Raw genomic sequence first — 12,901 nt, 5'->3', positions numbered from 1 at the left:
ATTCACTCGCATAGTGAATTTTAGAGCTCATTCATGCTCAGCTCAGAAGCTGGGAATGACCCCATAACAACATGTGCAAATTTTCAACTGAAGCAGAATGATGCTAAAAACGACTGAATGAGGAATCCATGAGGCCTGGTGCAATCACATTTTCCAGAAAAGCACCTGACCGTGTGGGCAGAGAGCAAGATGAAGGTCTGTAACTACCACAGCAATTTATATCCATTAGCACAGAGACATAGCAGCAGGTACAGGACCTCTCCAGAGCACTGACCCTCCACACGCTGCCCACTTTCTCCTCTTAATTAGCTGTAATTTTAGGAGCACTCACAGGATTTATTAGCTTGTCCTGGGGCAGAGAAGGCCACCAACACGCAGCAGGACACAACCAGCCTCCCCAGGACCACGAACGCATCTCTTACCTGAAGAAAACAGCTCTGGGAGCTCCATGTTGCCCTGTCCTCACCTCAAAGCTGCACTGAGGTTTGGTGGGACAGGTCCCGCACAGGTGTCCTGGAGCTGGGGACTCAATGCATCGCACCTGGAGCTGCTGCATGCACTAGAGTAGCTACCTCAGCATAAAAGATACAAGCAAGTCCATTTATCTGGGGTTGTTTTTTTTTTAAGGCACCTGGAAAGAAAGTGAACAAAAATCCACAACATGCAGCTAATTTCCCACCATTTCTAACAAAGCAAACTGCATGTGAGCCTGAACACCTCACGGCTTTGGTCATGAAAGCAGAGCAAACAATGGTGAGGTTGTATAATTTATTACCGTTGCTAAGAGGAACACAGATACTTGATACCCAATCATATGCAGAACTGTAAAAAAATAGTTTTAATACAGTATCAAAATTTACACAAGTGTAGTGTCAAAAGACACCAGTGTCCCTCAGATTAGCCCCTGCACATACGTACTGCAGGCACAAGTACATGTTTTACAGCTTTTCATACATATATATAGATATATAGGAATACAACAATTTAAGTTTAACTATGCAAACAATATGTATGGGAGAAAACAACGCGTAAAGATAACAGACAACTATTTGGGCTGGGTAATATATAAGAAATGATGCAAGAGTGCAATGCTTCGAAACAGAAGGTGAGATTCTGTATTTCCAACTCAGGGAGACGGAGGGAACAGGAGTTTTGCCCGAGAAAGCAATGCTGGATCAGAGGCCTCACGTCCAATGGTACCAAGTGAAAATACCAACAGAAACCAATATAATTACTGCTGCAAATTAACACATTTTCTCTGAAGACAGTTAGCAGATTTACATCATACTCCTATATAACAAAAGATTGTACAGCAACCGAGCTACATTCCACTGCAAATAGCCCACGAATACAGCACGTTGCAAGCTCCGAGAAAACAGAGGTTCTGCCTTTGGCTCAAATCTTAGTAACCAAGAACAAACCAGAAACCCAGGAACTGTTGCATTCCTATTTTGTTTAACTTTTATTAGTCTTTTTGATGCTCAGCTATGGTAAAAAGTAAAGCAACAGCATTCAGTCACAAGCCTGTTGCACATTCATACATGAAACTATCATTGCTTTTAGATATACACAAAATACCTATCATTGCAATTCAATACACACAACGAGTATCATACAGATAGATAAAAATAAACTAAGCACATCTAGGGCGCCTTCTGGTCAAATCTCAGGCAATCTGAACAAGAGCTTTCTGCCTCAGAATAATGAAAGACATGCTCTGAGTATAATAAAACCTTTTTCTTTGAAAGAAAGCTACGGTGGCAAGAAAAGCCTTTTTTTTAATAATGCAGTGCAATCTCTTAGATCTTTATAGACTCTTGTTAAATAAATCAGCATGTCTCTAAATTAAACAGAAGAAATTAGCATCCTGACAATTGGAAACTGCTTTCCAAAAAAACTCTCTGATGGAAATTCTGATTCAAGACCTGTAACAGTGATACCTAAGTATTCTGACCATTTAAGGGCTGCAAACATCCTCCACGTCTTCAGAAGATGTGCATCAAAGAGAATCCAAAAGAAAGCTATCTTTACTTCCACTTAGAAAGAAATTGTGTTTCACTACAAGTACTGTAGTTATGCTACACTACTGGCTGGTTAGGAGACTTCATGGTCTTTTAGCACCTCCAAAGGCAGGTATTCTACCAAAGCAAGAAAATCAGCTGGAAATTGCCTAAGCACCATTAACCAATATTTTACAGACCGAAGCGTGAGTTACTAAGAAGTGACTTTCTCGAAACTGTGGAGACCAAAGGCACAGTTTATCCATGTCTCTCCAGTCTGGTGAAAAACCTCCGTTAAATCCAGTGGAAAATTCGCTCAGACTTACTAGAGATTCACTGTAACTAACCAAAAGAAAACTTATTTCATGTAACTCCTGCCGAATCCCAATTATCTTTCAATTAGGATGGAAATACCTCAGTGCTTCTAAGTGTGGGGTGTTGACGTGACGATGCAGCGTTAGCGTTTCACTAGCCAGCATAGCGAAACAGCAGTTTTCGGGAAGGCTGACAACGCGGCTCCTCCGGGCTCTATTAGTTTCCAACCAGGCGTCTTGCGGCACACACAGACACCCCGGCGTCAGGGGAACGGCGCTGTGGACACACTCGCTTCTGTCTCTTATCGGCAGTTCCAACCCTGTCTCTGCAGAGAGAGGAATCGCTCAGGGCCTTTACATGGGTCCTTTGTACTGGTTTCCTGACAAATGTTGTCTAATTCCAGGGCACGACCCTGCAGCATCTCCAAGTTTCCTCCACACAACCTAAAGGGAGGGATGGGAAGAGATGTCGTTAGCAGCGGTCCAGACGTGCTGGTGTTGGTACAGACATGCGCCTGGGAACGCCACAGGTTCGTCAAGCAGCCCATGCAGCACAGGAAGGGACAGAGGGGAGGACACACGGCAGAAGAGAACATTTCTCCAGGGATACAGCATTCCTTCTGAACACACAAAGCACATGCTTCTAGGTCAAAATGGTCAGGAACAGAGACAAATAAACTAGCACGTGCATCACCAGGATGTTCTGTGCTTCAGATACGGGACTGAGGACATTTACAGGCCTCAGAGGAAACTTCGTCCAGCTATTTCCCAAACCACATCCCTCGCAGAATGCAATTCAGCAGCACGAAGCTCAGGCCAGAGGAGTCTCAACATTTCTAGTTTAAAAAGCACGGAGCAGTTCTCCCTGTTTTCAAAGAATTTACTTGTTCTCTTAAAATCAAGCAAGGCGTTAAAAGGATTTGTTTTATTTTATTTGTTCTTCCTTGAGATCAGAGGCATTGTGCACGTAGTCACTGTTCTACCCATGCTTGTCTGTTTTGTTGAACCAGAGCAAAATCTACAATTTAGTAGAGGTTAGCAACTTTTTCCTAAGTGTGGACTATGCATTATGAAGGTTTCCTTCCTCATACTCACATTTACTCCCATTTATGATTGCATAATAACCATGGTAAGATTATGGAATTAAAAACGCCCATCATTTATTAAACAAACAACAAAAAAAGTGAAGTATTTTGTAACGATTGATAAAAAGATTGACTGGTTATTAGCAGGAGAATCAGTCGCTTGTGTCGTATCACCAGGAATCTCTTGCAGGGGCCACCAGAAACAAGAGTGGTGATTACCACCTCACTGTGTATTGCAATTTAAGATTATTTCTGTTTAATACTAATCAACTAACAACCAACTAAAGTGTAACTGCTACTAAACCGCTCACTAATCTCTGGAGAAACAGTGAAATGACTGTTGAGAAAGGCAAAACCTGTTTTGTGTTGTCATTATTTATTATTTGTATTTTCCGAGTGCCTAAAGCGCAGGAGTGAACAGGGATTGCGTTCACTGCATCCTGGGGAGGTGACAGCTTGAGAAGACACCAGCAGCCCCAGCTCCTACAACCTCAAGGTCCTACTGATACTCTGTGCAACAGATGGGCAAATAATCTGTGTCCTCTGAGCCTTTGCTAAGGAAAAACTGAGTAAAAGCAGGAAAACCAGAAGCACTCCAAGACTGGAGGCAATAAGACTGCATTCTTACTACACAGGGCCAAAACAAATTAAAGTCCTTTAAAGGGAACTGTCGTTAACACTAATGGGTCGGCATAACCCGAACCCTCCAAACTTCCCACATGGCCAGAATCTTGCAGCCTGAAATCAGAAGGTGAACGGGTGAAATCACGTTGTTGTCATAAAAATATGCGTGTGTTTTAGCTACGTTTGCTGTGTTGTGAAACGCTGAGCCACGGTGGAAGCAGGAAAAACGGGTTTGCTGTGAAACCTCCCAAATCAGCTACGGCTGAGTCGCTGGAAACGGCAGAGCTGGATTAGATGAGATGGGAGTTCCTTTCCAACGTTTGGTTGCTGATTTTCCTAATGATATTATCAAAAAGAAAGACCTCTTGGATGGCTTTTGTGAGAAGGCACATTACACCTACACATGCCTTTCAACAATGTTTCTGGTCAATAAACATTAGACAATATTTACCGAGCAGCTACTGCTGACACAATAATAAAGTAAAAGGTGACACTTTCAAAGTCCTTTATTTCCAGCAGAACAAATGACCCTGTTTGCCAGGAAGGTGCAAACACACACGAGACAACCCTGGAAAGACCAAGTACTAAAAAACTTCACTCAAAATTTCAGAATGCTCCTGTGCTTTAAAATTACCTCCATGCTCGCTAATACATGATAAACTACCTCTAACCCTGCTGCTACATCTTGCTCCGTTCTCCTAAGATAATGCAAGTGTATAAATACAAAGCAAAACTGTTGCCGAGCATGTTGTTGATGAGGTGGTACCAATACAACATGCACATCCTGAGGAGAGAATTCCCACATCCGTTATCTTAATAAAATATCAACGAGATGATATAACACCATAAAGTTCCTACACTATGAATTATACGTCAAAATTGCACCTTGGTACCAATCCAGACTATGCACCAAAATTATAGAGCCCAAAAGGAAACTTGTCATCTTTCCACTGTTTTCACAGGCAAAACAACAATGCCAAAGAAGAGAAACATTATAATTAGTTTATCACAAATCCACTTTCAGTATGGACTAGATGAATATAAGAGTAACTAAGACCAGAAAGGAAATAACCGAGTATTTAATAAATATTAATAAAGTATAATAATAAACCAATAGACAAATCAGATGCAGATGATAGAAGTCAGAAGAAAAGGCTGCATTTCAATGCCAGCAGCAGAGCTTCGGACGGCTGGGGAACAAAGACACAAGGCAGAATACAAGTATGTATTTGGGATTTACAAAAATGAATTGATAATGCCAAATTCAGTATATTAGCATTTTAGAAGTCGCATTACTTACATCATGAGAACTTTTATGGATTACTATTAAATATGTATTTGATGGAAACCGCTGCTTTATCCATAAATTGCAAAGGAATAGTGGAGGCAGGAGAATCCATCGGTGCCATCGTACAGATGGGGAAGCTGAGCCTGACAGACTTCATCATACTTGCCAAACTTTGTTCTTACGAAGGATAAATTTGGGTCAGCTGAGTCATGCAGTACTTTAGCCCAGATACATTACCACACATAGATACTTCTGATCAATACTAACAAACATGTTAGAATGACAGCGTCCTAATAAAAGAGTAATTGCATTACAAAAACAGGAACTGACTTAATTTCCATAGGAAATCTTCAAGGGCATATGGTCAGCATTTAAACAAAAAAATACTTTGCATCTTCAGGTGTTTCCAGGCTCGATACAGAATATAAAATTGAATACCTTAAACTTACACTGCACATTTCTCCAGCCACAGCTTTCTCTGTCTCACTAAGGCGGCACTGAGAATCTTTAGCAGCCCGCTGGGTTCTATTTTCCTGAGCTTCCTAGACAAGGGTGTGTTTAAAAAAAAAGAACAAAAAAAAAGACATTTTCTTTTACAAATTTGTTTTGCAGCCCCAACTAAGAGCAGCAGTACATTGAAGCTTCGGTGCGTCGTTCCTGAGGATGGGCACACACAGATAACTGGCCAATTGCAGTTAAAGATAATTAGGCTGATTAGAGTGCCCTGGATTTCAGGGCAGGAGGGATCATTACATCTTCTTGCCTGACCTCCTGGGTACCAGAGAACACTTAATTTTCTGCAGCAACTCCTATACCCTTAGCCTCAGACCTTGTCATCGATGAAAGCACACCTCAATTGAACTTGTAGGTGGCACGGTGGAGTTTCCAGTAGGTGACACTGAACTCAGGACAGGAAAAGCCAATGTGAGGTTCTCAGGGAAGCCCGTGCCCTCCGTTATTCAGGCAGCCAGACCAGAGAAGGATCATCATTCCCTAAACATAAAGCCCGGTCTGCAAAGCAAACCTGTGTGAAATCTGCACACCTCCTGCACAAGCAGGCGGTTTGGTCATTAACAACTTGAAAAAGAAATATCTGCCATATAAAATATCTACTTCTATAATATATCCCCAGTGATACCAGAAGCACTGGCAGCGTGGGGGGAATCACCGGGGCCCAGGCGTGGGGACACACACGGCAATTTCTCCCTTCAACCATCCAGAATGATGGATCAGGTCATGGAAGAACTTTTCTCAGCCCAGCTGCACAACAAAGCTCTTTGCTTCACCACTGTCTCCACCAGTGAGAGATTCACAGGCAATGACTTCTTTTATTTTTTAGTGCTTCCTCATTACTCAGGAAAAAAACAGCACTATTTTTAGCAATAGTCTCCCTCTGTTTTCTTATGGATCCATCCCTTTAAAACACAATCCTCCTCTTTAGATTTCTTGCTGTGCAGAAGGGGATGGCACTAACAATGAGGTTTTGTAACCAAGACTACTCCTTTTTTGCAGGACTTCCAAATTCCTGACTCTGGAAAGAAAAGCAGGCTCCTTACTTTGGCTTGTTCTTCCTCCTTCACCTGACCTCAGGGATGCCAGCGGGAGCTCTGGGGTCTCCTCCCCGGCTGGGGCTGGGGATGGCCGGGCAGTCCATTTAGCTGACAGCTCACTCTCCATTTTCAACATAACAGTATCATTCATAGCTGTTTCCGCCTGCTGCAATATGTCCTAGCAAACTAAAAGCTGAGCTTTCACATCATATAGAACTACATTCTGTGTATTTCTTATCAGTCCATTTCAGCGACCAACGCATCAGCCATTGTTCTAACATTTCACTTCCACTAACCAGCTATTACAGGTTGTCAAGTGTTCCATTCAGGGAAGCGTATTTGCCAATGAGTGTTTTAAGAGATCTACAAAAGGCTTTTTTGGATACTTATGCACGATGTCTGGACAAAATTACTTAGCATATCTTTATTTTTGAGGCAACAGCAGGTGAAAGATGTGGAAGAGGCACATGGGACCTCGAGCACTGCTGGTCCGGTGGCTCATCACACTTCTCCTGTAAGAGGGCAAGACCGGCACGATTGGGGACAGAATGTTGAGATGGGGACATGGTTCGGGGCGGCCATCAGATAGGGGACCTGCAACTGTGTGTGTGTGTGGAGAGAGGCTCAAGTGCTTTGCTGCTGCTTCTCCCCTTTGGGAGCCAGAAAAACAGGCAAGGGGGCTGTGGTGAAGCCCTGAGCCCGAGTTTGATGTTACAGAAAGGGATCTGATTGCTGTAATTTGTGCACAGCTCACTTGCATAAACCTATTTCCTCAGGCTTCACAGAGGAGAAGTCAATGTCACCCAGCCATGTGGAAGATAATCACTGCGCATAAACTCAGATGTCCAGGCAAGTCAGCAGCACTACTGAGCTCTCACTGTGCATCTCCATGAAGCTGAAAAACAGAGCAAACGCCTACACAAGTCCCTTCCAGCTCTCCCCTGAGGGAGTGCAAACCCACTCCTTCCAAATAACCAGTATGTCCCTGCAACATCTGTATAGGTGGGGAATAACACCCACTTAACCAAATGAATATTGAAGCAGGTTAGCTAATGAGTGAGGTACAGGAGTGAAGACGACCAGAAAACAATCCTGTGAGAGCCAGCGTCAGGAGATGGGAACACGGAGTCTCTGCTTGGCCCCATAGGGTTTTAGTCATCTCGCAGGAGCAGGGACAGCTGAGGTCTGTGCTGCAGTGGGACAGGGAACTCAGCCATATGTTGATTCAGACCTCCTGATGAACCACTGCATCTTGCAACAGCTTTCTAAGTTTCATTAGTTGCAAGAGTTTTACTGTTAAGATAGGAAAGAACTTGCAAATTCACCCCTCTGGTTGCTTGGGCCTGTTGCTGTTTATCAAGGCAACACAGGCCTTTGCAATCCAGCCCTGTCTTAGAGTAAATCACACCCGCTTGCACAGAGGTTTCAATGCTGACCTTGCATGGTCTTCAGCCCAAAGTTCTGCTATTTCTATTATGAATATACTATGCGCATTGGCTTTATCTTTGCATTAAGGTATTTCTCTCTACATGGGTTATAGGTAACCGTTATATTCCGCTGGAGAACAAATATGCACCCTAAATGAAGTAGAAAGACTTGCTTATTCAGAAAAATGCCACTATCAGCTTCCAAGATGAACCGTACGAGTGTAATTTGGAGAGAGGCTACAGCTGGCATCACCCCCACGCTACAGGCTGCAGCCCTGCCCCGAGAAACACACAGGCCACAGATGCGATGAGTGACAAACAGAAAAACAACCCCGCTCATGACAGCAACATCCCAGCGGTGCGCACAGGAATGTTGCCAGGACAATACGACACGTGTTGAGCAACAGACAGGACGTTTTGCATGGACTGTACTGGAGGAGCGTTACCTTCAGAGCATTTACCACCGAGTCAGGCTGCGGAGAGGCCGAGCCATGTCCACTGCCGCTGGCTGGCTCGTTTGCAGAGCGGTAACTCCCCTCCGCCCCTCCGGCCATCCTAATGGGATCCTTCGCAAAAAATTAAACACTCTTTAATAAAGAAAAGGGTTGGTAACTATTTAAAACAAATGTCAGTTATTTATTGTTGTTTTTAAAAAGGCTGAGAAGGCATGTTTCACTCCAAAGTCCCCCTCTTTCTGTGCCACAGTAACCGAGGTCCATGAGAGGCAGCTTGAGCGCTGCTGTGGAGTGTCACCCAAACGCTCTGGCCCTCCAGGGTGGCCATCTGGAAAATCAGGACATAGTAATAAAGTTCCTTATGTACCTATGTTGCCTCACAAAAGCGCTGCGAGGTTCAGAGATTTCAACTCCAGAGGAAGCTTTGGAGAACATCTAATTTTATCCCAACAGTTCTGGAGGTTGTTCCTTCAACAAAACTCCCATTTTTCAAACGTTGCTGCGAGGTTTGCACGACAAGCTCAGGCGCAGCAGAGCAGGGAGGGGGCCGGGAGCTGCCTGACCTGCTCTCCACTGCCATTCTTCACCAAGAATTAAAAAATTAAAAAATATATATATATACACACATATAAAGAAAAAAAACATTTCAGAGACTGAGAGATTAAAAGTTCCTTTCTTAGAGACTAGGAAACATTAAGAAACAATGTAGCAGTAATTCCTGCTGGAATGTGTGGGGAATGCTTTTCTGAAGGAAAAATAATGACAGTGGAAAGAGCCTCTGATCAAAATCAGTGCCCGATGGGCATAATTTGCCCCGCTGAGCGAACACACAGCACGTGTCCGTCTTTTTGGGGTTGTCTATAATCTAAACAATAGGAAAGATGAAGGTGGGTGTGGGAGAAAAAGGGCATAGAGAGATGACATGAGGCTGAACTTCACAGATCCAGTCTGCCTGGAATTGTTTAATTGCCAAGTACCCCGGTCCAAAGCAAGTTTATGTTCTGTACATGAGGGTCAGGGTGAGCCCAGAGGGCACATCGCAGGGACAACCCCGCACCTGCCCAGCCCGGCCACCCTCGGCAGGACTGAACCTCACATATTAAAACACCCTAAAAGCAATTTTAAAAGAAAGGAGAACGCTGCACATGCTAAGCCCATGGAGAAGGTGCTTTGAGTCTAAATACAAAATCATTTGGTGCACAAACTCTCTTCCAGCGCCCAGCCAAGCGATGGGTGCTGTGCAAACCCAGCACCATGGCCAGGCTGACGACACGCAGTGCAGTGCATCATCCTGCAATTCTCCGCAGCAAAGACTATTATCAATTTGCTGGGATGTATGGAGGGAGGTTGAGGACGTATTTTTCCTTTGGGAAGGATTTATAGATCTGTTAGTGACTGGGCAGACTTAATGCTATACTTTGGGAAAGGAAATGAAAGAGGAAGGAAAAGAGGTAATAAAGCAGATTGGAGCAATTCTGGTTCAGGATAAATTCCCTTGGTTGGCTTTGGTTTTCTTACAATTCAAAGTATTTTGTTTCTTTACTGACTCCAGAGCTGGCAAAGACCTTGGTCAGTTTTATGGTAAAATATAAATATTGCTATTTTAAAAGGCTGGAAATATTAGTACATCTAAAGTCTCCTGAATATGAAAAATAAAAATCACAGCATGGTTTTGTCTCCCTTCACAAGAATGAGCAACTTGTTGTGAACACACTGCCTTAAGCAGCCAGCGTTCTCAACACATGTTGGTAGGAGACTGAAAATTAGTATTTCCCCTGTGGACATCCTTCTCCCTCCTCCCTCTCTCCTTCACACGAGACAGAAGCTTTTCTTAAAAATCAAGGCAGGTTTTGCAGCCTGAAGGCACATCCTCCAGCTCAGGGACTTCTCACCTCTGGCCAGGCCGCTCCGCAAAGGCAACCCAGCTTCTGCCTGCGCCCGAGGAGGCTGCTTCCAGAGACGATGGGGAGAGAACCAGCCTGGACGGGGGTCTCCCGCTCCTCGGCGAGTCCTGCGAGCCTGAGGACACCTCAGCACTACTGACACCATGACGAGTTTCTGAGGCAGCGAAGCAAAACGAGAGGAAAAGGCACTTTGCCAAAGTGGCAGCGTCTGAAAACAAGGTGCCTTCGGAGACTAGAAAATGGTGCTTTGCAGACCTATTGGCACGGCTACTGCTTGTGGGGGGGGAGCACAGCAACGTTCACCCTCCCTCCAAACCTGAAGCCCAGTTTCCTCGTGTCCTCTGCTGCTGCCCAGCCCAGATGACAGCTGGATCCCGAGCGGGACCCTGGGGACAGGAGAGAAACCCCGTTCCCTTCCTCTGCTCCAGCTCCACACACGGCACTTGCATTCAGCTCTCCAAGGAGGCAGCCCACGCACTGACATGTTTTAGACAGACCTTTTATCATCCAGTAACAAAGTTGTGGAAGTGGAACCAAACTGGACAGAAGGGATGAAGTTGTGACTCCATAGTGCCGAAATCTGTATCGACTTTAAATATCTTGAGTCATTTTGAGCAGTGCTGCACATCAATATCTAAGATTCGGGTTGTTTTGCTCATCCTACACTGCTAGGCCTCCCTACCGCCCCTGTCCCAGCCCTCGTGCCCAAGCTGAACCCAGGTTTGCACATTGCCCCCTCTGAGTCTAACGTGTACTGTGTGCTGACTACTCCCCTGCAGAAAGCACGTTGTCTGAAATAGGTAAAAACCACATAATATCTCTGGGTACATTGTGCTATAAAGATAATAGAGGGAACTGCAACCACTAAATGTGCAGATCCATTTTCTGTTGCAAGTACATCTAGAAAATATCGAATGCCAACAGGCAACTCTAGTGAATAGAAAGCACAGGAAATCTGACTCAACCCCATAATATCACATAACAAAAAGTTAGATTAATGGAAATTTAGCATCTCCCTCACAGGGACTGCAAAATGTGAAGGATACTCAGGCCATTCTCCCCGAGCGCCAGAGGCAAACCCTGCTCTGCACCCTGGGCTCGGCCACAATAGAGACCCCTGTGTAGAACAGGGTGCTCTTTGATGGAGAGAACTCCTCACGCGCCTTTCTACTCGAGCCAGCAGAAAACATCATTTTTTCAATCCCACTGTTGACAGGACAGTTCTGAATGAAAAGCACTGTAGCACAAAGTGCAGCCCGGAGCTGCAGGCAGCGGCAGTTTGTCTGGCAGCCCCTCCGGAGGGAGCAGCTGCTGCCGCCCCACTTGCAGCGTCCCCACAGAATGCAGGAGGAGAAAACACGGTCCCCTCTGCCCCAAGGACACTGGTGTCCCCTCCCAGAGCTCTGAGACAACACGGCTTTCCCGGCCGCTGGGCACCGCTCTGCTCGGTCCCATCAGAGCCCAACCTCGGCAAACGCCCCCGGCCTCCTTCTCCAGCCGCTTTTACCCCAAAAGCAAACGGTTTGCTGGGCAATCTGTCCTTCCTGCTGGGTAACTGCCTCACCAGTTCAATCATTACCTGATTTGCAAAACTTTTTCTGATTCCCCCAGCCCTCAGTTTCCCTGTTAGCTCCAAGAATACACAGGCTGTGTTTGCAAGCTTGTTTCAAACAGGCAGGAGAAAGGGAAAACACAAAGCAATAAAAGCTGCAGTATGTTGCTCTGCTGGATTAATAACGCACTAAACAAAAGGCCAAAAGTTTTTTTAGGGAACATTCTTGTCCTTTATATTACACAATTTTAAAATGTTGCAGTTATTCACCATAAATCCTGTTCTCAAAGCAGAATATCGACTTCTGCATATCGCTGACAAAATCCAAATATCCGCATCTCGCATTCAAAGCCCACTCTGATTTCTAGTGGCCAAAACCACTGCCGGTAACACCTTCAGAAAGAACCGTTTTCAGCAGGCAGATAAAGTCTCCGCTCACAACCTCAGCTGTTGTAAACTGAAGTCGCTTCATTAATGACCTATTAATTTAAACTGAGGATGAGAGCCCATGAAAGAACAGGATGGGGGGATGCTGTTCATTTACTTTCAGCAAATATTTGATGACATGATTAGGTAACATGGGTTTGTTCAATGGATTTTAATTACATTTTGGTTGAAGGATTCCCCGTTCTTCTCTACACTATGAAGGGGAGGAGACAAAGAGTGTTGGACTGGGAGTGACACAGATTTTACAAAAAACGA

The 12,901-nt window shown here is 44.7% G+C and overlaps 1 protein-coding gene across 6 annotated transcripts in view; it reads right to left on the bottom strand.

Moving 5' to 3' along the window:
- Positions 1–760: 760 nt before the first annotated feature.
- The window catches only part of CCDC85A (coiled-coil domain containing 85A), a 99,745-nt gene continuing 87,604 nt past the window's right edge, over positions 761–12,901 (bottom strand). For 2 of the 6 annotated variants that reach the window (XM_082049089.1, XM_082049087.1), the window contains 2 exons: positions 8,735–8,854; positions 2,500–2,758 (listed from right to left, as the gene is read on the bottom strand). In XM_082049089.1, coding sequence (XP_081905215.1) covers positions 2,669–2,758; positions 8,735–8,854 — 210 coding nt within the window. In that variant the 3' untranslated portion in view covers positions 2,500–2,668. Of the gene's footprint in view, positions 2,759–8,734; positions 8,855–12,901 lie in introns of all 6 variants that reach the window. The other 4 variants (XM_082049090.1, XM_082049092.1, XM_082049088.1 and 1 more) reach the window with 3 other exon arrangements.

The sequence above is a fragment of the Streptopelia decaocto genome, assembly GCF_964273445.1.
Source record: "Streptopelia decaocto genome assembly, chromosome: 3".
NCBI lineage: Eukaryota > Metazoa > Chordata > Aves > Columbiformes > Columbidae > Streptopelia > Streptopelia decaocto.
The sequence above is the reverse complement of the archived record's forward strand: the minus strand, read 5'-3'. Positions and strand labels throughout refer to the sequence as shown.